General features: G+C 39.2%; 1 protein-coding gene across 2 annotated transcripts in view; it reads right to left on the bottom strand.

Moving 5' to 3' along the window:
- The window catches only part of Plcb1 (phospholipase C beta 1), a 673,173-nt gene that overhangs the window by 633,200 nt on the left and 15,106 nt on the right, over positions 1-24,867 (bottom strand). For both annotated transcript variants that reach the window (XM_021181191.2, XM_029472272.1), the window contains exon 2: positions 13,578-13,655. In XM_021181191.2, coding sequence (XP_021036850.1) covers positions 13,578-13,655 — 78 coding nt within the window. The remainder of the gene's footprint in view (positions 1-13,577; positions 13,656-24,867) is intronic.

Below are 24,867 nucleotides of genomic sequence, written 5' to 3'. Positions count from 1 at the left end.
CAGTTAATAATGTACAGAGCCAGTTGTAACGGAAATATTGATAGCTCAATGAACACAGGAAATAAACATTAGTGTAAATTCATTGAGAAGCCAGGCTCCTGGACCAAGAAGACAGAGAGCACCTGGGAAGGGAGACACATAGGAGTAGAAGGAGAGGGGGGTGACTCTGGGACTTAGAACCTGGAGGAGACGTCCTCTTAAGTGTTCCCATTTCTCCAACCAAAGGTTGGAGGTCACATCAATGCTGAGCGAAGCAGCTGGCAGCTGAAGCAAGGAGACTAATGAATGAGTAACAAAAAGAACAAACCTGGGATTTGGACACTGACAGATGGGCCTTTTACTACCTAGTAATCTTTGACCTCAGACAAGCTACTGTACAACCTTCCTGAGTCTCAGCCATGTGGCATACACCTATTGAGCAATTACTGCATACTAGCAGTGTATAGAAGTAGGTAATGGTAACTGGGTAACATCCTTGAATTCAAGGGCTTCATCATCTAATGGCCAAGCAAAAGGGGATTAGACAAAATTAACCCATCACAGAAAGTGTTAAGGTGAAAAGAATGATGGTGTGTTCCAATAGCACCAAAGAGAGAGTCCACTTCAAACCAAAAGGGTTAGAAACAGCCTTCCAAGGAAAGACCTGCCACAATTAGCTTGCATGAACTGAGTTAATTACCATATAAGCTAATTGGTATAAAGTAAGGCTACCCCATGCACACAGCCATGTTCTTTGGAGCCACTAGCTATCAGAATTGAGCCTAACTACCTTCTTGTGGTAACTCAAAATTGACTAGGACAGTTTTCTTCAGGATTCGTTTCCCCATTTGACTCTCAAAAGTAGTGTCTTGAGCTATCCCCAAATCTTCTTCCATGGGAAATAAATAACAAAGGCTGGTCCCTCTATCAATACCTATACCTCATAATCTAACAAAAGAGGGATATTTTCATTTTCTGCAAGACCTTAGTAACACCTCACTGCAAGGAAACTGTGCACTGGCTCAGAAATGCCATCTCAAATCCATTTTCCACCCATCAATGACTATTGAAATTTTCCACCATCATGGGAATGTTCCCTAAGAACATGAGTCCAGAGGTTGCTACAAAGCACTCGAGTGGGGCGGGGGCAGGGGAGTACTATGATAAAGGAAATGGATTGTAATTTAAAATAATTTTTAAATTTCATTTAAAAACCATGCGTACATAGGGAATATTGCATCAGACAGCACAATCCATTCACTGCTTACTATGATGAGCAGGAAGTGAAGTTAATTCTCGTGTTCCACAAAAGGAAGTCATTCTGCCTGGTGTCCTGACTCCACCATTCATATTCCCTTCAGATTGATGGAGCAATTCAGCTAGAAATCCTTTGCCAAGGAGTCATATTTATAAATCTTACCTAGCCCAGTGCCACGTGAAAGTCACTTTGGAGTAATAGCCCTTTAAAGTGGCACAGGACCCCAGGGCACACACACTTCAGATCCATATTTCAGAGAGAGGAGGTGAGGCTTAGAGAAACAAATGTTTTCTTTAAAACACTGAGGTGCAGGCCTGAAATATGCTGACCTTCAGCCATGTTTTCCACTGCAAAACTCAATCTCTATGCCACATATTCCGATGGCTCATTGAGACCAAATTAACAGCACTCGACTTGAAGTTTCATAGTCACTAATGTATTAAAGATTCCAAATAGGATATTGCCAGAGACCTGATGTTTATGCCTAATGAGTGTACAGGTTCTTGTAAATTAAGTAGGCTGGCCTGGTGGGAGCTGGCAGATTGGATGTCACATGTCCTGGCTGTGGCAGGCATCTGCTGCTTTGCTCTGACTAAATGTGGCTGTTGGGGCCCATTGGACAGTACTGTTTTGTGATAGTTGTTTGAGAAATCTAGATTTACATATAAACTCCCTAGGTTTTGAAATGTGAGAGCATTCTGCAGACTAAGCAAAATCTGTTTATGAATGTGCTCAAATGTAGTAGCTTATAGCACACAGATATAGGAAGTTTGACTAACTGAAAACTAAGGCTTCAAAAGCAGTCACTGCTGATAGTGTTATTACACACTCACACACACCCATTCACATCACTGACAGATCTCAGCTGCAGCTGTGAATGAGAGCTTTCTCGAAGCCTGGAATCGGCTTGACTTATGGTCCTGGAGCAAGAGAAGTTGGCACAAGAGCTGGGACAATACCCCCAGAAGAGCTGCTCACTGACTTCTGGGGTTTGTTGGGTAACTGCCACAGCTCCCTCTCCTCTGTGCCGTCTCCAGAGCTTCAAAGAGAAATGGAATCTCTCATGTACCGTACGGTGTATTTATTTAAGCACTTACCTCACATTAACTGCCTTTGTTTGCCTACCTCACATCCCCCCACTGTGTGTCATATGTCAAAGGGTCACCCTGAATAAAGCTTGAGGCTGACAGCTGAAAGAATTCAGCCAATACCAAAGCTTCCTGCAGCATTTTTTTTAACTTTTTGATTTCATCTCTCTCTATAATTATAAACCAGGAAGGGCACAAGTCTATGAGAAAGTCATAACGTATCTAAGGTTGCATTCATTCTAGTGTTCTAATATCTCAGTATTCAAAATATAGTGCTGAAGCTGCTGTCCTCTTGCATAATGAAGCCATGCAAGAGGAACAAATGTTCGTCTAAAAATAGAATCCATTATGTATAGCAGCACAGTCATTAGCTTCTTAGTATAGCAACTAGTTCTGCCTCATAAAACTTTTCATTGACGCCTTCATTTCACACAGGTGCACTGCCTGCCACAGCACAATGCCATTTCCAGACCTCAGACCCAAAGCAGAGTTCTGCACCGTGCTGGACAGAAACCTCATGCAAAATCACTCTCATTCTGGTAACAACCCTTGCAGAAGGCAGAATGGAAACAAAGAATCCCTACGAGAGAAATGTGAATTTTGCTTCTCCCATGGGTACCATCTAAAGATGACTAAAAGGCAGGCTTCCTATCACACGTGAAAATACCTGACTTTCCATGGTTTCCCTGGTTGGGTGTATATGGAAAGAAAGGGAAAATTCTTATAAACGGACAAGAAATGATACAATGCTGCAACTTAATAAGATGCTCTTGGTATTTGTAGATAAAACTTTAGTTATAAATTAAATAATCATATAGGTTTGGAGTTATCTTTTCTTTTGGCTGTTTTATTTTGAAACTTGTTTTGATGATTTGGTTTGGTTTAGTTTGGCTTGGTTTAGTTTGATTTGATTTGGTTTCGGTATGCTAAATATTGACCAGAGCCTTGAGGATGCTAAGACATACTCTGTCACTGTTGCAGCCTAAGCTCTTTAAAGCCACTCTTAATACACATTCCCTTCTTCAAAGGGGCAGCTAATTTAATTATGTCCCTTTACCTAATGGAGAAGCTAACTGATGGACACAGAGGAGGACAGGCAGGCTTAGATGGGGACATTTGGTAAGCAATGAACACCTGCACATTTTGGGGAGTGGGAAGCTAACATATTTTAATTAATTAAAACTATAACAAGAAGTGCTATTCTGGTTCCATCTTGAATATTAAGAAACATTCTACAACTGCCAGTAATTTCCTACCTTACTAGATACCGTTTAAGGAATATCATCCAATCATATTCAAATAATTCAGAACTGTGTCAGAACTATGGGTGATTGTTCATGGCGGGTGTTGTTCCTGATGAAAAAAAGATCATGGCACAGGCTGCCATACCACGTGTAGGCAGCCTCTAAGATTCATGAATTCCTTGGTGATGCTCACCTGGGCTGCATGATACAAATAAATGAGGAGAGTTTAAAACATAAAGTTCACCCCACGTAGCAGCCCAGTAGAGCAGAATTGTTGTGTTAGGGGAGGGGTGTGGAGAAAGCAAAGCACTATTTGCAGCTTCTCCAGCGATGTCTACTGGGCAGCCCAGGCTGGGCATCCTTCTTCATACGCTGCTTCTTCTTGGAAAACGTATTCTGCCTATGAAGACTCCTTATTCAAACAAATCTGAGGAGAAAAGTCCCACAGATAAACAATCTAACACATTAATCGGCTTCTTGAAGATATAAAATGTTAAAATCTAGGCCATATGGCCAGACGGCCCTGGCATGATTCTATTTCTGACATGGGTCAACCACATAACCAAAGGTCAGTACATTACTTCAGAGTGCACTTAAATTGACTTGCTTATAAATGATGATAATTATAGCACTGACCTTCACAGGCTTATGGGCATGATTACACAGTTACACATTATTATAGCACAGTGATATAGTTTGTAAAGTTTTTATATTAATATATCTAAACAATATATATTATATATAAGATGTTTGTGTATAATATACAAACACTATATTACATGAAATAATATATTGTATAGTAGTATATATATGGTACATGTTTTATTTATAATGTACAAACATCACAATATATACTAGAACACATAATGATACATTATATAGTAGTATATGTATAGTGCAGTACATAGTATATGTATGTATTTGTGCATATATGCATATCATAAAAGCTCACTGGAGCACAATATGCACTCTCTATATGCCATAAACATTTACTATTATGCTGTATATTTATTTAAATATATAACAATATAAACAATAAATTTATATACTGTATGTATACCTCTCCTCTCTTTTTCTTTATTATATCGCATATGGAAAATATCACAGGTGTGTTTGTTGTTAGTGATGCTACTGGTAAGACTAACACTAAAGATACAAGAAAATAAACATACTAAGAAGAAACATTTCCCCAGACTTGAATTTGTATGTGGATAACAGCTTCTCAATAAACTGCTCAAATATTGCATTTTTCCCTTTTTAAATTATTTAAATAAAAGAAACAATAATAAAATATGACATATGGAACCAAACAGTTACGTTACTTTCTTTGATCTTGTTTGTGTGGTGATAAATGCTTTCAAAATGAGGATCTAAATTTAGTTTCACCAAAATACAAAGAGAAGTGTGTCCTGTTTATTAAGTATAGAGAGAGCTTGGTAGAAGCCCATGTGTAGGGTCAAACAAGTTGCCTTGGCAAGAAAATGAACCATGAAAGAACCAAGACCATTCACTGTCTCTGAGACATCTGTGGCTCAAGCAAGCTGGCACAATAAGGTCAATGGCTATCTGCATAAAAGGAACTAAAACTATAAACAACATACAAATTTATTTCCTCCACACATTCTTCCAATTCCACAGCTCAAATCATGTTTCTACCAGAAAGGACTGAAGTCCCTCCTAATAGCTTCATAGTGTGGGAAATAGCCCATTCCATTTCTAAGACATGTATGTTGCTATTGCTGCTCCCACACAGTGATGGCGAAACAACAAAGAAACTGGTAGGATGACATTTCACCATAACTACAGTGATGTTAAAATACACTTCAAGAAACTGTACTTGATCAGAAATTCTACCAAAATGTCATGAATCACCAGCCACCAAGGATACATGAAAAACTCCATTCTAATAATATATACACTTAAGTTGTGTCTACAAACACTAAGGCTCACTCACACCTGGCTCCCCTGCACTAGCCAGCATTTATTGTAATGAAAACCAAAGGGAATTCCTGGCAGTGAAAAGACAGTGTTGACAGAAATGGAACCTAATGAGAAATTCAACTGATGAGCAAGACAAATGCCTGTTCCTAGCAATCCCATAGTGCTTTGCTTGTGCTCAGAAACACTAGAATCCTAACTTCTAAGGATCAAATCGGTGTGGGTAAGAAACAACGCCTGGTACCAGTATAACTGTGATAATCCCAAAATGATTATCTTAGGGAAAAGACACAGGCAACTGTGCAGCATCTGAGTCTCCTAGAGGATAATAATACCATTTTCTCTTATCAAAGACCTTTAAAACATCTTAAAGCGTATTCCATAAGATGCTTCAAATCCTCTATGGTCTAAAAAACTTTCACCTGTAATGGAGTATTTATTAGTGAATATCCTCAGAGGAAATGCCTTTCTGGCAATAAATCCCTTCTTTCGCCTTCCATGGCTCTGTTCCCAAAACATTATGAAATACATAAACAAACATCTTGTTTGCCCAACAAGCCCCAAGCTTCAGTGCTCTAGATCAAAAGAGCACAATAATCCTGAATAGAAAGCAGGTCACTTTTAGCAAGAAGAAAAACGGGAATAAAAATGCAAACATACATAAATGGTCACTTGGCTTTCAAAGCCGCACTTTTACGGCCTCTAACAATGCATTAAGAACAACTGGGTAGTCAGAGATTGTTTATAACAAAAGTCACCACAAAGGACTGGGTATTCACAAAGAAGTAGGCATGGTGTTATTGTTTACAGTGAACCTTCATCCTTATCCTAACTTAGCAATACTTTTTTACAGATGAACAAAGCAGGGCCTAGACAGATAGTCATCTAAGACCTGAGGTGACTTATTAAACATAAGACATCAGACACTGAACCCGAAGGCAAGCACATCTGCCATGACTATATAAATTAGTTCTGTTTCAGGGAAACCAGCCCTGGCTTAAAGTAGTGGCTCTTAATGAAAGAATAGGTATTCTTATAGGTTTATCATGCTGATTCAGGAGGCATCTACACTAACCTATTCAGTATTACATATACATAACAAGACAACCCCAAACAAAGATTACAGTGAAAACAGATGACTTTAGAAGTGGTTCTAGGATTCAGCAGGGGTGAGAAAGGGAGATATAAAGAGAAGAAAGCCATATTTTTTTCAAACCAGTTATCAATGAAGTGAGTGGACTTCATTCTACAGGAGCACTTTAAGAATTAACACCCAGCATGCCCCTCTCAGTTTTCCAGCCTAAAGAGCTGGTATTGATATGATATGTACCCATCAGATCTCATTGGTGAGGGTGGATGTTACTCACCAGACCCTAAGACCAAACTACACTGGATGCGAAGTGATTTCTAACAGCTGGAGATAAAAAGCAAAAAGTTTCAGATGCTGGGTGGACACTAGAACACAGCTGAGGGTCCTATGGAGAGGCAAGGAGCAGGTGGCACCTGTGGAACTGCTTCCATCTGTCTCACTGACAGTGGAGATGGGAAGGCAGAGCAGGGAGGGAGAAAAGCAATGATATCATTCAGTCTGCAGTAGCCCAGGAAGAGTGGCTGCACTGACAACGCTGCACCACATCAGTTGTGCTGGATGCTAAAGTGACGTCATTTATTCTTTCAGCCTCTTTGGAAAGTCAACGGAAGTGCGCAACCCTCAACCTTAACTTGTAATTGCATCTTTATGTTCAAGCACGCTGTCAGTTCTGGGGTACTACAGGAAAGAAAGATCAGAAATGATGTTCCTGGAATGCACTAGTCATGTGTCCCCCAAAGAGGAAGCCCACTGCCAAGTCGCTCATCTTAAAGCATGGGCCCACCATTCTTTATGGAAGCCAGAATGGTTTTTTCATAGGAAATCACATGATTCTTTTTTGTGAGGTTTATGATTCATCATCCAAAATATTTCTTAGCTCTGGACTTCTGTTTTAAAAATATCACCGTGGCTTATGTAAATATTTAACTTTTAAACTTTTCATTTGAACTCTGTATAGAAATCTCAGATTACAAGAGAAGGGTATCTACCGCTGACATTTACAGAAACATCAGACATCAGCACTCTGGCCGAGGGGCCCATAGGCTGCCTCACACAAAGTCCTAGAGGAGGAGAGAGTGGCAGATGGATCAGGGAGCAGAGTCAATCCTTCCTATGCTGCTCCCCAGAAATGAGTGAACATAAAAGTAGGAATGTATGCCTGTAATCTAAATTACATGCAAACAGAAGGGGTGGTGCCTGCTCAACCAGAAAGTGCCCAAGGCAGAAGGTAACTAGGAATAAAGTAGGTAGTGACAACCACGAAGGCCACAGGCACAGACACTTCAAGCTATTCAAGTCAGGTGAGACAATGGAGCATTGGGTCAGTACAAGGCCTTTGCAGTCCCATGGACCCTCAACCTCTACACCAAAAAGAAGATCCCACAGCAAATGGTGCTATAGGGTGCTACCCTACTGGGTACGACTAGAAAGTGTAGGGAACCACCAACTCACAGGAAAACCTACTAGAAGAAATCAAATTATGAACCCCATCTCATGCCATTCATCAGTATCCATTACATGTGGGCTCCAAACCTCAATTAACAGTAATGATAGCAATAAGGATGATGAGTCAGGAAAAAAAAAAGAAACAAAAGTTGAAATGTGACTCCATCAGACTTTCAGATTTCAAGCCATCTTTCGCCATGCATGAGTTAGATGCTGGGGAATTCAAGACAAGCCACAGACAGAAGAATTTATTTTCAAGATTCACTCTGCAGCTAGAACCCACAAAGTATCAACACAAGAGCAGGGGATGTGGTAAATAACCCAGAACAGAAATGGCCAATAATGACCGGAAAGATGCTCAGTTTCCTGGCAAATCAGTTAGGGCAGATTAAAACATAGATAGATACAACAGTTGCACCAGTCAGGCAAAAGTTGAATGTTTCCTAACAGTGTTGACTGAGGCATAGGAACAGTTTCTCTCACATAACATTATGTAGGTACAGCCAAAGACTAAAATTAAAGTCATGTGTGGCTTTCACACAGCAATGGTACTTGTATTTCCCTTAGAGAATCTGTAACATGTATGCCCAAAGACAGAACATCAGGCTGGCCATTACTCTGTTGTAGGAGGTTTGGTGCTGCCCCAAGTTAGATAGAAACACCAAGAATCCTTCAATGGAAACTTCATTATCATTAAATAAAAGTTTGCAAACCAATATGAGGACACATCAGTACAAGTTAAAAGAATGGGGTAGGTTCATACATGAACATCTGTAACATTCAGAGAAGTCAAAGACAGTGTTTAAAATATCAGGAATGACATAATAACAAGATACAATTGGATTCAAACAAAACAAAATGCAAAATTTACATAGTTATGTGCTTCAGATTCATAAAAGAAACCCAGAAATAAACCATAAAGATGGTACCTACTCCTGGATGGAAAACACACACACACATACAGAGAGAGAGAGAGAGAGAGAGAGAGAGAGAGAGAGAGAGAGAGAGAGAGACAGACAGACAGACAGAGACAGAGACAGAGAGACAGAGAGAGACAGAGAGACAGAGAGAGAGATAGAGAGAAACAGAGAGACAGAGAGGCAGAGACAGAGACAGAGAGGCAGAGACAGAGAGGCAGAGACAGAGAGACAGACAGAGACAGAGACAGAGAGACAGAGAGGCAGAGACAGAGACAGAGAGACAGAGAGAGAGAAAGAGACAGAGAATGCACTAGGATTGGGATTATCAAATAATGTTGAAGATATTTATACTGCTTTAATATCTTACTAGAAGGAAACTATGTATTATCTGCAGTTTAAAATATCTGTATCAAAATATAGTGGTACAGAGTCCTTCACCAAACAAATTGTTTTCCCTCTCATTCCATTTTCAATCTTATATACTTGTCTTCCTTTCCCCAGGGCTCTTCGATTAGGGAAAGAAGGAAGGATTTATTGAAGTTTCTTGAGCTTCTTAGATCTGAACTAAACTGGTTTTATTTTTACAGAAAACTTGGCACAGAAACAGGGCTTGAAACTGCAAGACAATGTTCTCCTCCTATCACATTTGGGCAGGAGTTTGTGAGTTCCTCTATGTTGAGCCTTGTCTCAGATCCTCATAGAGACTTGGATTCCTTGGCTAGCACTCCCTGCTACGGCTTCTGGTATCCATGTGGCATAGTCTAATGAAGGCAACCTTTTTGGCACTTGGGATGGAGAAGAACTTCTTCTCACCCATGACTTATAAATAAATGCATCCTTCTTACATACTCCACACTTATACCAGAAAAGCCACTATGCTTAAAATAAAATAATCATATTCAGTAACTCATTTTTGCTAATTATATTCAATATTCTTTACAGAACCAACAGTCAGTAGAAAAATTGTCAAAATAAGTCCAGCAACAGAACAAAAGTATGAACATTTATCTCTAAAAGTGATATTCACGTTCATCTGCTTGCACCAACCCAAACATCCTGCCAGTGTTTCGCTACACACATTTCAGCTCTCTAAAAGGGACTTGCCAGTTCTGGTGTTGAATTCTGAAGTCTCTCATCTGTGCTGTCTGTCTTCTTTGTCACCTATCATTTCTACGGTGACAATTCAAGGCAGCAGTTGGTGAGGCAGCACTGCATGGTCTACAGAGAGGAAGCCAGCAGCTTGAAATCAGGGCAAGTGCAAGGCAGGATACAGCCATGCCCGGAAATGGACATACGTTAGACACCACGAATGGGAAAGGCTCCTTTCAGAGCCAGATGAGCCAAGCTCTGACAACAAAGCTCTTTTGAGTGGCTCTCTAACCACTCGTCTTACCTGTGAGTACAGGAAGTTTCCAGCAATTACTCATCAAGGAGCTTCCACAAGAGCTTCATGCATCAAAGGCAGAGCATGCTGAGGGGCAGCTCAGAAAGACGAGGCGTCTTATATTAAATACCACTGTAAGCTCCCCAAACACGGAAAACAAATGTGGAAACTCAAATGGTAACCTTGAAAGAATTACATTGTGCTCTCTGAGGTCTCTATAACCCAGAGGGCGGGTTCCGAATACTAACCACCAGGAAAACAAACTACTTTGAACAAGGGGTCCTGCACGGAGCATGTGCTTGCACCACTCAGCCCTGTTCGTTTAAAGAAGCCCATGCACAACCTCCACTAAAATGCTGGCATGCTGCCCTCTGTTTGTGTGCACAGTTTGTCCAGCCTGCATGGATTCTAATGCATTGTTTACAGTCGTCCAAGACCAAAAAGTGGATACATCACTTGATCTGGTTCCAAGACTGGGCTTAAAGCCAGAAAGAAAATGACAAACTTGAAAATGTGGTAAGTTTCTTTTATTATTATTTTCTTGAATCCTCTCATCTGTTCAAGTCTAAAATATATGACCATTGACTAAAAACTAAAGCCCTGAATAGATAAATGACTGAGGAATGACTAAAAGATCTAAGAAGTTAGAGTAAATTTACCATTTCTTGACTAAGATTAATATCCATAAGAGGAAAAGCAATAAAGAAACAATCACTCCCCCCTTCCCACCATTATTTGCTCTCATCAGTTATATGACCAAGAAGGAAAGGCTAGTATAAAACACTTAAAGCCATTTTCTCCACTGAAAATATTATACATCTATATACATATATACACATATATATTATGTATACATGTATATGTATGTGTGTCTATATCTATACACACACACACACATACACACAGGATCAAAACACTGATCTCTCAAAACAATAGAGATCCATCAAAGAGCCTTTGGTCCCCTTCTCCTCTTTAAGCAAAGAAATGTTTATGATTAGTCTTCCAGAGAAGCTTAACTGAGTTGCTGTGAATTATTTAAAATCCCCAAAATATCTTCTGGTGCTTTTATGGAAATTTGATTTACAAGTTGAAAAAATCAAACTGACAGTTTGGTCTCTTGTACAAGTACCCAACCTTTAGAAATGCTCTAGGCATTATAAATAAATCTTTCACAAATATAGCTGTGACTGTTCCAGAAATAGTTCTTAGGAGTGAAAAAAAAAAAAACCTTTTAAGCCATTGTTTTACATATAACAACAGGAAACCAAACAGAATATTGAAGACAATGTGATTAACACACCCAGTAACAAACATGAACACTAAATATGAGATCTTACCCACATATAATTCCTGACCCGGGTGTAAATTCTATAGTTTCCTTCCATATCTATGGTAATAGACGCTTCCAGAACAAACACACATCATGGTTAGATATACTCCACGCACCATTACAATAGAGTTTGCTTTTTAAGATGAGACGGTGAGCTGGCCCATTCAGGGTTGACCTGAAGGCCAGATAATAATTTTTCAGCATAGAAAAGTTCCTGAGAGGACCCACAATTCTGAGGAGTTACAACATGTACACACAAGTGTGAAGGGCTGCCAAGACAAGGCCTAAGATTAATTACCCAAGGGAGAATCTCTTGTGTACTGTATGGAAATATCACCTGTCAATAGAAAGCTAATAGCCTGTTATCTGAGGCCAATAGGAGGTGGGAATTCTGGGAGGGAGAGAGGAACTCGGAGATAAGAGTCTGGTGTGGAAACAAATTTGCCCCAAACTCTGAGGAGACAGACATATAAAACTGAGACGAGGTTACCAGCCACATGACACTCACAGAACAGAATGAATGGGTTAATTAAATGGCAAGCTATTCAGAGATAGAGCAAAAGCTTGTAGCCTGGACATTTATTCATAAATAATAAGCATCAGAGTCATTATTTTGGGAACTAGGGAGTGGGTAGAAAAGCCCACAGTTACATAACATGGGTTTCAAAACTAATATTTGAACCACACTGTACAGTAATTGGTGAGCCCCTATCTGTTCTAATACTATTCTATTAGTATTGCTTCCCTATTGGCTTCTAAATGTATTCTGTGCTCTCAAAACAATGACAACAAATTACCTCTTCAGATGTCAGAAATTGGAGGATGAAAATATTCTATGTGCTGGGCCTCTTAGGTGCCAGCGACTCTTGAAAACATAACCACTTCTAAGGAATATTCTTGTCTAACTTCCCATTAAACCTCAAGTAAATCCTATGGTCTGCAGACAGTTTTTAATAATTCAGTAAAGGATCTTCAACTGGCTTTATAAGAATTGAGCTACTGAATTCTTAGTATTGTGGGCAGAAACCTAAATGTGGGAAGTTTCTTGAAAACTCAATAAAAAAGTAGCTTTAATTTTTTAACACTGTTCCAGTTTTACTCTCTGTTGCTGTGATAAACAGGATCAAAAGCAGCTTGGGTGATGGCTTATTTGGCTTATGGTTTACAATATATAACAAAGTATAACCCAGGCAGGAACTCAAGGAAGAAACCTGGAATCAGAAACTAAAGCAGAGTCCACAGAGAAACACTATACACTAGCTTGATCCCAGGTTCATGTTCGACTACCTTTCTTATAGGCCTGCCCACTTGCCAAGGAATGGTACTGCCCACAGCAGGCCTGACTCTCCTACATCAATTGTAAGTCATAAGTATCCCATATATATGTCTACAATGAAGGAGACAATTCCTCATCTGAGGTTCCCTCTCTCCAGATGTGACAAATTGACAACCACAATTTGCCATCACAAACATTAATAAATTATCAGGGCCATATCAGATTACTACTGGGAGAACTGTTAATTATAGCACAGAGAGAATTGAGAAGGACTGACTGTTCAACCTTTGGTCATTAAAGTCATAGAGAATTTTCTCATTGACTTTCTTCATTCTGCACTGAAAGGGATTTAAATCGATGAAGGTCCAAAATCATGTTCACCACCAAATTCAATCCACTAGTCCAACAGAAAAACAATAATAATTATTTTAGGATCTAGTGACTCCAGCATTTCACACAAGCATCTTTGAAAAGTCCTAAGGCCCTTAGCCTGAGTCTCTGAAAGTAGAATCAATAAATAATACTGCAAAAGTTCATCTGTGAAATGGAAAGACATACATAAGGTAAACAAATACTATGTAAGAGACCAACAGGATAATGTAAGAAAGACATCTTATCTCTTACCTTATTCTGGTCTGTCCAGTAAAAGAAAAATCCCTGAGGATCAGTCCTCAAAATAATTGGAGTAACAATAGTGGAGTCCTGGAAAAGGAAAGAAAACATGCACATCAATTCATGCCCCTTTGGGAAGTTTCTAAGAACCAACAACTCTTAAGTGACTCTTCAATGTTATCAATTATTAAGAAAAGTTTAAAGCAAAGTAGACAGTCATTTTAAACTTCATAGAATTATTAATCAGACAGCTGAAGCAATGGCTCATTCCTACACAAACATCAGGACCTGGGTTCAAATCCCTAGAACCTACATGAAGGCAAGTATGGTAATAGACAGTTTAATGCTAGCATCCTTAAGGCAATATGTGAGGTACAGACAAGAAAATCCCCAGAAACTCCTGGGCTAGCAAGCCTGGTATAAACATTGGTAAACAATAAAAAGATGTTGTTCCAAAGATAGTAGAAAGTTAGGACTTTCCAGTGCTGTCCTCTGATCTCCACACATGCACCATAGGACATGCAAACCCTTGCACACAGATCATCGTATGCACGTACATATACCAAAAGGGTATCAGACACAGAACTGACAGAGTTAAGCAATAAGAAGAACATCTCTATTTAACTGGAAAAGGAAGATAGTAATGCATGCATTTATTAAGACACAATTTTCAAGACACTGGCATACTTTCTGTTAGAAATCTATATTTAGATTTCCAAATAATGTTAACACTAGCTATCATCACATATTTCATATAATTAAGGTTAATTAAAATCCATGCTTGAGGATAATATTTTAAATTACATTTGCTCCATAAATGATTTTTAATTGTACCAAAGAGAGTAAGCATAGCTTTTGGGCATTATTGTATCCAAGGTAACAGTAAATAAGGCCATCTTTCAAATACTTGGAAAGGTGCATAGGAAATTATTGCAGGTTTAAATTCCACATACTAATCTAAAACATCATAGACAAATAGTGCTCTGAATTTAATGCACGAGTCTATGAAGCTCAGTTGTATGCATTGTGCTATAAAAGCAAACATTGTTGAGATGTGCTGTTTTTCTGGTAATATTCAAAAACTTACTTCTTACACACACACACACACACACACACCAAATATGGTTTTATAAATTTCAAGTAAAACTACATCATTTGCTTTTTGCTTTCCTTCCTTCAACTCCTTCCCTGTCCCCTCATTCCAGACTCTCCCGATTCAAGCCCATGGCCTCTTTCCCATGATTTGCTATGCATATGTGCACATACACATACAGTACCTGCTGAGTCCATGTAGTGTGACTTCTGGGTATATGGTTCCAGGGCTGACCACTTGGTATTAGATACCCAAGCAAAGGGCTCATCCCTTGGGAAGACTAATTCTGCCCCTCTCAGCAGCCATTGGGGCACCGCCATTCTTTATTTATCCTGTGAGATCTCCCCACCCCACATGAACATATTCAGGGTTGAAGTACTCTACTCAGGCCTTGGCTGAAAATACAGTTTTCCATTTTTTTCTATTGCTCTTTTAAGATCATAATGACATGATTTCCTTTCCTCCTCTCAAGCCCTCCATATTCCCTTCTCTTCTCTATTTCAAATTCAAGTACTCTTTTTTCATTAATTGTTGTTACATGCATATGTTTATATACATGAACATATATAACCCTAAATATAAACTGCTTAGTCTAAATAATGTTACTCAAATGTATAGTTTCAGGACTGACTATTTGGTATTGGGTAACTGTCGTGCTCTTCTACCTCTCCCTCTCTCCCAGTCCCTTAGTTGTCTGCAGTTCTTTGTGTAGGACTGAAGTGACTTCACTGCCAATTTTGTTGGTGGTGCTTATTTGTTTTAAGGCTGTATTTAATTATAATACTATTTCACCCTTTCCTTACTTTCCTCCCAAGCTCTCCATATACCTCGCCCCACTCCCTTTCCAATGTCTAACCTTTTTTTTCAAAGTTGTTATTACAGATGTTATTGCTGTGTATGCATATATATTACTAAATATAGCCTATTGAGTCCATATGTTTCTTGTATGTATACGGTTAGGGCTGACTGTCTGGCACTACACAACCAACTAGTGTGTTTCTCTTTGGGGATGAGTAACTCCCACACTCCTCAGCTGCCTATAATACTTTCCAGAGTGTTGGGGCCTCATGGCCTTTTTTCCCACCCAGTTTATTCATTTTTGTCATCCCTGTTCAGCTCATATTTGGATGGTCTTGTGAAAACATGGTTATTGGAGAAGAATCTACAAGCACTAATCTACTAAGCCAGCACAATCCCTAACAATGTATAAACATTTGTCCTTATACCCACAGATAAATGTAGACTTCTCCAGTCTTCAAGGACACTGTTCTTTGCCACAGACAGAGACCATTACAGAAAACCACAACAAATCAACAAAGAGTGACCTCCAGCCCAGTCCCAATCAATATGTCGACAAAACCCTCCTATATGTAAGGTTCAGGGATCATTGCAGAAGACTGGAGGAAAGATTGTAAGAGCCAGAGGATCAGAGAGTTTGTTGTGAGGTCATGTCTCCTAGAGATGGAGCGATAATCCAGTCATTAAAGGAATGGCTCACAACCAAAACAATAGATTGTCTCTCCTAGTGACATCAGAAGCTGTACCCACAAAGTCCCACTAGCCACTTTTCCCCTTTATTGAAAATAAGATTTTTTTCTTAAATAATATAACCTGATTACAGTTTCCACCCCCTCTACCCCTCCAACTTCCCATCCCATCTAGAGCCACTTGGTTTCTGTTTCTTGTTAGAAGACACATGGGGACTCTAAGGGATAAATAGTAAAGTCTAATAAAATAAAATATAAGGTAAGGCAAAACCTAACGCAAAGGAATAGACAAAACAACCAGAAGAAAAAGATCACAAGAGAAGGCACAAGAAATAGGTCCATTCATTCACACACTGAGGAATTCCATAAAAATACTAAACTGGAAGGCATAATATAAACCAAAGATATGGTGCAGGTGCACGCAGGCCCTGTGCATGTGACCCTCGCCTCTGTGAGTTCATATGTTGGGCTTGTCGGTTTACAGGGCCTCATTTTCTTGGTGTCCTCCATTTTCTCTGGTTCTTAAGTCTCTTTTTGCCTCCTCTTCTGCAGAGTTCCTTGAGACCCAAAGAGAGAGATTGAAGAGTCTCTCACTCTTGCTTGTTATCTTGCTCTGGGTCTCTGTATTTTTTCCCATCTGCTGAAGGAGGACACTTCTCTGATGATGGCTTAGGAAGGCACCAGTCTATGAGTATAGCAGAGTGCCATGACAAGACATTTTATTGTAAGTTCTACTTTAAAAAACAAAACAAAGAAATAGTATCTGATTTTATCCCAAGTCCCTGTACTATTTAGAGGCAGGTTCTTGGTCACCCAAGCAATGTCAGATATGACATTGTTCCAGCTCACAGAGATCACTTCTTGATTGGTTCTTCACACAAGCTTTGTGCCAACCTTGCACCGGCATGACTTACAGACATGACACCAATATTAATCCAAGGTTGTGTTGGATTAATTCATTGGCATTATGTTTATCTTTTGGTTATGTGCAGATTACCTCGAGGTACTAAAGATGTTAGAACACGGGGGTGAAAGCCCTATGGAAGCATCAGCTAGATTTCTCGAATCAACACAATGAGTTGTGTAGGTGTTGCCTTCAGCAATGTACCTTGCCCTCAGTTTGTGGAGAGCTGTCTTGGCAACGACCTGGGTTATTTGAGGATTCCCATGAGCCTCTTTTGGCCACCAACTCAATTAGATGTAACTCAATCCTAGTGATGAGATGGCCAGTTGAGGCTTTGTCTCCCTCATTATATGTCAACCTTAGTTAAACTATCTTATATATATATATATATATATATATATATATATATATATAAAGGTTCAACTTCACTATATTTCCATACTAACCCTCAGATGGCCTGCAATTTTAGTTGTCTTCCCTGTATTCTCTCCCTTGGTTTCATGCCCATTTGTTTGTCCCACTGCAAGCACTCCCATGATGCCTCCATAACTACCTATTCTATTTCCCATCCCTAATGAGGTCTATCTGTTCCCCCTAGATCCTTTAAATGTAATGATGGTTCTATAGATTTTAGGTTGGTTATCACGAACTTAAAAGCTTATATCTATATATAAGCCAATAACATATTTCTATTTCTGGTTCTAGGATACCTCACTCAGCATAATTTTATTTGTTTTTTGTTTGGTGTTGTTTGTTTTGTTTCTGTTTATTTCTGGTTCATTCCACTTACCTGAGAATTTCATGGTTTCTTTTTTTTTTTAATAGTTGGGATATTTTTTCAGCTATATGGGGTTTTGTTTTTAGGGGATTTTTGTCTTGTTTTGCTTTGTTATATTTACTTATTTACATCCTAAACTCTGCCCCCTCCTCCAGGTCACCCACTCACAGAGTCCTTTTCCCCACCCCCTCCCCTTTTCTTATTAGGAAAGGGCCCTCTTGGCCATCCCCATACCCTATCACATCAAGCCTTTGCCAGATTAGGCCAGACAGGCAGCCCTGTTGGGAAACAGTTTGTTCCAGCCTGTTCTTTGGATGGTGGCTTAGTCTCTGAGAGTTCCTAGGGGTCCAGGTTAGTTGATTCTATTGGTCCTCCTTTGGGGTTCACATAGCCTTCAAAGCCTTCAATTCTTCCACTAACTCTTCCATAAGAGTCCCTGACCTCTGCCTAATGTTTGACTGTGGGTATCTGTATCTGTTTCAGTCAGCTGCTGGGTAGAGACTCTCAGAGGACTTACATGCTAGGCTCATGTCCCCACTGCTAGGCACCTCAGCTACTGCCTCCCCAATGTTTCCAAATAAAACTGAGAATAGTCCTTTCAAAATCTGGGATGAATTGTGTTGGAATTTTATGGGTATTGCATCAAATCTGTAGATTGCTTTTAGTAAAACAGCTGTTTATATATATTAATCCTATCCATAAGCATAAAAGATCTTTTCATCTTCTGATATCTTCAATTTCTTTCTCAACATCTTAAAAATTCTTGTAAGTTTTTCAGCTTGGTTAGAGCTACAACAATATGTTTCATATTATTTGAGCCCATTAAGAAATGTGTTCTTTCCTAGATTCATCAGTTCATTTGCTATTTGTGTATTTGTATATTTGTATACTTGTTATATGTATATTCGTAACTGATTTTTCTGAGTTAATTTTGTATACAGCTAAACACTTTGGTGAAACAAACACTTTGCTGAAGGAGTTATCCAGTAGAATTTTTAGGATATTGTATAAATACTATCATATCATCTCCAAATAAAGATAGTGGACTTCTTCATTTTCAATGTGTATTCCATTCATCCTTCAGTTGTCTTATTGCTCTAGTAAGTCTTCAAGCATGATACTGAATATATATGGAGAGGGTAGACAACCTTGTCTTATTTCATATTTTAATGGAATTACTCTCTCCACTTAAGTTGGCTATGGGATTGCTGTAAACTACCTTTATTGAGTTGAGATATGTCCATTGTATCACTAATCTCAAGAAGTTTATCATGAAGGAGTGTTGGATTTTGTCAAAGGTCTTTTCTGCATCTAATGAGATGATCATATGGTTTATGCCTTTTAGTTTGTTTCTAAGGTGGATTATATATACCAATTTACATATGCCATCTCTAGGATGAAGCCTACTAGATCATGATGGTTATATTTTAATGTGTTTTTACATTCTGTTCACAAATAATTTATTGAGAACATTTGCATCCAAGTTCATTAGGGAAATTAATCCGTAGTTCACTTTCTGTGTTGGGTCTTTAGTAGGTATGGTTATCAGGATAATTATGGCTTCATAAAACATACTGGGCAACGTTCCTCCTGTTTCCATTTGTGGAATAATTTAAGTACTGTATTTAACTCCTAGCAAGTCTAGTAGAATTCTGTGCTAAAATCATCTAATCATGGGTTGGGTTTTGGTATTGTTGTTTGTTGGGGAACATTGAGAAACTTTTAATGACTGCTTCTATGCTTCTACTTCATTAGGGGTTATAGGTGTGTTTAAATTGCTTATCTGATCTTAACTTTGTTAAGTGGCATATACAAGAAAATTATCCTTTTTTTTTAAAGGTTTTCCAATTTGGTGGAGTTCAGGTTTTTAAAGTATGTCCTTAGGATTCTCTGGATTCTCTCAGTGTCTGTTGTTAATGTCTCCATTTTCATTTCTAATTTTGGTAGTTTGGATATTCTCTATGCCTTTAGTTAATTTGGATAACATTTTCAGTTTTATCAATGTTTCTCAAAGAACCAACACTTTGTTTTATTGATTCTTTGTACTGCTTTAATTTTATTGATTTCAGTCCTGAATTTGATTATTTCTTGCCATCTACTCCTTTTCGGGTGTCATTTATTTATTTATTTATTTTTGCTGTTGTTGTTCTAGAGCTTTCGGGTGTGCTGTTAAGTTACTAGTATGAGATTTTCCCCATTTTTCTATGTAGGCATTTAGTGCTATGAACTTGCCACTTAAAACCACTTTTGTTGTGTCTATAAGTTTTTTTTATGTTGTACATTCCTTTCATTCAGTTCTTGGAAGTCTTTCATTTCTTTATTGTTTCTGCCTTGATCCATTTATCATTGAGTAAGTAAGTTCCACAAGTTTGTACACACTCTATTATTTCTGCTGTTCTTTATGTCCAGCTTTAATCCATGATGGTGAGATAGCATGAACGGTGTTACTTCAACTTCCTTGTACCTACTAAGAATTAGTTTGTGTCTAATATTTGGTCAATTTTGGAGAAAGTTCCATGAGCTGTTGAGAAGATGGAATTATTTTTTTCTGATACCAAGAAGTGTTTGCTGACAGAAGCCTGGTATAGCTGTCCTTTGAGAGGCTCTGCCAGAGCATGACCAATTCAGATGTGGATGCTCGCAGCCAACCATCAGACTGAGCATGGGGACCCCAATGGAGGAGTTAGGGGAAAGATTGAAGGAGCTGAAGGGGTTTGCAACCCCATAGGAAGAAGAACAGTATCAACCAACCAGACCCTCCAGAGCTCCCAGGGACTAAACCACCAACCGAAGAGTACACATAGAGGGACCCATGGCTCCAGATGCATATGTAACAGAGGATGGCCTTATCTGGCATCAATAAGAGGGGAGGACCTTAGTCCGGTGGAAGCTCGATGCCCCAGTGTAGGAAGATGCTAGGGCAGTGAAGCAGGAGTGGGTGGTTGGGTAAGTAGAGGAGCACCCTCATAGAAGCAGAGTTGGGGAAGATGAGATATGGTGTTTATGGAGGGGAAATCTGGAAGGACAACATTTGGAATAAAAATAAATAAAGTAACCAATAAAAGTACCCAAACCAAACAAACAAAAACCTCTGTAAATATATGTCAGGTCCATTTTTTGGTTGGTTAGTTGGCTGGCTGGCTGGCTGACTAATTGGCTGGTTGGCTGGTTGGCTGGTTGGCTGGTTGGCTGGTTGGCTGGTTGGCTGTTTGGCTGTTTGGCTGGTTGGCTGGTTGGCTGGCTGGTTGGTTGGCTGGTTGGTTGGCTGGTTGGTTGGCTGGTTGGTTGGCTGGTTGGTCTGTTGAGTTTTCCCCTCAATAACAGAGTACCAAACCTAGACCCTTGCTTTCTACCACTGAGCTAAATTCCTAACCCCTGTTCATTTGGTTTATAACATCAGTTAGCACCAGAAAATCTCTGTTTAGTTTTAGTCTGGATGACCTATTGGCAAGAGTGGGTTACTGAAATCTCCCACTGTCAGTGTGTGAGGGGTTAATATGTGATTTAAATTGTAGTGGTGTTTCTTTTATGAACTTAGGTGTCCTTGTGTTTGTTCAATAGATGTTAGGATGTTAAGAGTTAATAATGACCTCTTAGTTGATCTTTCCTTTGATGAGTATGTAGTATCCTTCCCCATCTCTTCTGATCATTTTGGTTTGAAGTCTATTTTGTCAGTCATTAAAATGACTACCATAGCTTGCTTCTTAGATTCATTTGCTTGGAATATCTTTTTCCTTCTCTTTACCTTGAGGTGATGTTTAGCCTTGATGTTGTTTGTTTCTAGAATGCGGCAGAAAGATATATTCTCTTTTCTCATTTATTCTGTTAGTCTGTGTCTTTTTATTGTGGAATTAAGACCATTGGTATGAGAGATATCAATGAATAGTGTCCATTGATTCCTGTTATGTTGTTGTTGTTTCTGGTGTGTCTGTGTGTGATTTTGTGTGTGTGTTTCCCCTCTTTTGATTTACTTATCAGGTTCATTTATTTCTTTTTTTCTTCTGTGTGGTTAACCATTTTATGTTGGAGTTGTCCTTCTAGTGCATTCTGTAGGGCTAGGTTTATAGACATTATGCTTATTATCTCCATCTATGGTGATTGAAAGTTTGGCTGGGTATAGCAGTCTGGACTGGCATCTGTGCTCCATAAAGTCCCCATTAAAAAGTCAATTGTTATTGTAATAGGTCTGGTTTTGTTTGTTTGTTTTTTGTTGTTGTTTTTTGTTTGTTTGGTTTTGGAGACAGGGTTTCACTGTAGCTCTGGCTGTCCTGGAAGTCACTTTGTAGACCAGGCTGGCCTCGAACTCAGAAATCCGCCTGCCTCTGTCTCCCAAGTGCTGGGATTAAAGGCATGCGCCACCAAGCCCAGCTCTCCTTTGCAGCTTTTAATATTCTCTTTTTGTTCTGTTGCATGGTGAAAAGGCTTTCTTTTCTGGTCAAATATATTTTGTGTTCTGTATGCTTTTTGTATCTTGACAGGCATCTACTTCTTTAAGTTACGGAAACTTATTTTCTATGATTTTGTTGAAAATATCTTCTGTGCTTTTGACCAGGGTTTCTTGCCTTCTGTTGTTTCCATTATTCATAGACTTTGCATTTTCATGTTGTCACACTTCCTGGATATTTCAGGATTTTTTAAATTAACATTTAATTTGACAGAGATACCCATTTCTTCTCTCCTGTCTCCAATTCCTGAGAGTCTCTCTTCCATCTTGGTGAATCTTGTGTCTGTGGTTCCTGTTCTAGTTTCCACACTTTCTTTTTTCATTTCCACACCTCCCTCAGTTTGGATTTATTCATTCTATTCACATTTTCAGGTCTTGAGCTGTTTTGTTCATTTCCTTCCACTGTTTGTGCTTGTATAGATTCCTTTAATGGATTTCTTCATTTCCTTTTTAAGTGCCTCTATCATATTCATAAAGGCCATTTTAAGGTTTTCCTTTTGTGCTCTAACTATGTTCAAATATTCAGGGCATACTGTGATAGGATTGCAGCCTTCAGTGAAGACATATTGTTATTGTGGTTTTATGCTGGTGTCTAAGTATCTGGGTTTGGAAAGACTGTAATTCCAGGTATTGATATCTGATCTTGTCTTTTTTGGATAGGTGTTTTGTTCCTTGGTTTCTATTTCCTCTCTAGTTCTCAGGATAGTATGTTGGCTGTGTAATGTCCTATAGGGAATTCTTCTGGAATCCTGATAAGTGTGGCCACTGAGAGCTCTAGGTATTGGGCTTTCCAGGTATTGTCTTTCTAGGTATTGGGAGCTGACACTTAGCAACTGGAATGGGGGTGGGGGTCACAGGAGGGAGGAAATCAGGGTGTTCCCTATGCAGAATTTACATAGTCCTCTGGGAATGGGAGCAGAGTGTGAGGAGAGGCTTCAGCACATGGTTTGTTACAGAGCTAAGGATGAGAATGGAGGATTTGGAGGAATGGAGGGAAACATGAAGATTCGTAGTTAGTTGACTGGATCCCTGACTGGAGTGGCCTATAGGTTCCTAGGGATTGCCTGAGGGAGTTGATGGCTGGGATAAAGCAATTTAATGTATGGGGGGTTATGAGGAGAAGATCTTTGTAATCCAGTGGACTTGGAACAGGGGCAAGGGTAGCCTCAGCAAGTGGCTACTGTAGAGCTAGATATGAGACTGGAGGTTAGATTTGGAGAAGAGAAGGAATAGGTGAAGAACTGAAATTAGCCAATCTGCTTCTCTGGCTGGAGTCTACTTAAAAAAAAAAAGTTTTCATATTTATCCAAACTACAGCAAATCCTAACCTCTGTATAATCTAAAGAAGTTTTAGTAAAAGCTTACAGAGAACTTACAGAGAGAACCTTGGAATATTTTATTGTTTCTTCATGGTAGGCCGAGTAGTAAAATGAATTCTGATTTCCTTGTAAGTTGAGTTTTAAGAGCCCAGGGCTGGAGGCTGCCCACCTGGTTTCCAATGCCTCCCTATTCCGTTCCTTAGTTCTGCACTGGACAGGGACAGAAAGGCAGAGGTACTGATGATATGTATCTGAGAAGGTTGAGAAAATCAAAGAGGATGGATTTTAAGTAAAGCACCTACACAAATAAATGCATGACACATGACAATGTTTACTATTCATATTAGAATATTTAAAAACAAAAATGTTGGCCCAGGACATGATGTGAAAGCACCTGCTTCTCAAGCCTGGGGAGCTGAGTGTGTCCCTGGGAACTCACACATCTCCAGAACCCATGTATAAGAGTCTGGAGGCAGAGGCTCAATTCTGTAATGCTTCATGCCTATGACGAGGCTGAAGACAGAGATACAGTTGGCCAGAGGCTCACAGGCCAGCTAGCCCAGAGTACTATCCCAGAGAGACGCTGGGCTTCAGCAAGGTAAAACGTTAAGAATCACCTCCTGAATGTTGCTCTCTAATCGCCACAAATTCATCTTGGCAAGCATACACATATGCACATGAACACACACACACTAATAAACATAAATATGGGCTTAAATGTAGGTTTATGTTGACATGCATTTATTAAGTAAAACAGATATAACATAAAGCTTGCAGCTATGTGGCACTGCAGTCAAATACACATACACGCGTATTACTGTACCAGTGTCCACAGTGGCAGAAACACGTCACCGTCCCTAACAGAAATGCCACGATAGTTTAAACATCACGTGCTAGTCCCACCTTCCACAGCTCTAATAACTACAATTCTACTTCCTGTCTCAAAAAAAAGATTGCTCTATGTTATACTTAAAGATTACTCTATGTTATACTTATAAATGAAAGCATACAAAGGATCCTTTTCCACCTGGCTTATTTCCTTTTGCAAAATGCTGTCCATGTACATTCATGCTACAGCCTGTGGATCAGCCTTTCTCTCTGAGGGTCTGTATCATAGATGCACTATGTTTGACTATCTACTCATCTTTCAGTGGACATTTGGGTTACTTTCTTTGGTAGCTGTCAATAATGTTACTGTAGACAAAGAAGCAGGGACATCTCTTTGAGACTTTACTTTCAATTATTTTCAGTAGATATTGAACAGAGGAATTTCTGGC

Source organism: Mus caroli, chromosome 2, assembly GCF_900094665.2.
Source record: "Mus caroli chromosome 2, CAROLI_EIJ_v1.1, whole genome shotgun sequence".
Classification (NCBI taxonomy): Eukaryota; Metazoa; Chordata; class Mammalia; order Rodentia; family Muridae; genus Mus; species Mus caroli.
This window is presented reverse-complemented; position numbering and strand designations above follow the sequence as displayed.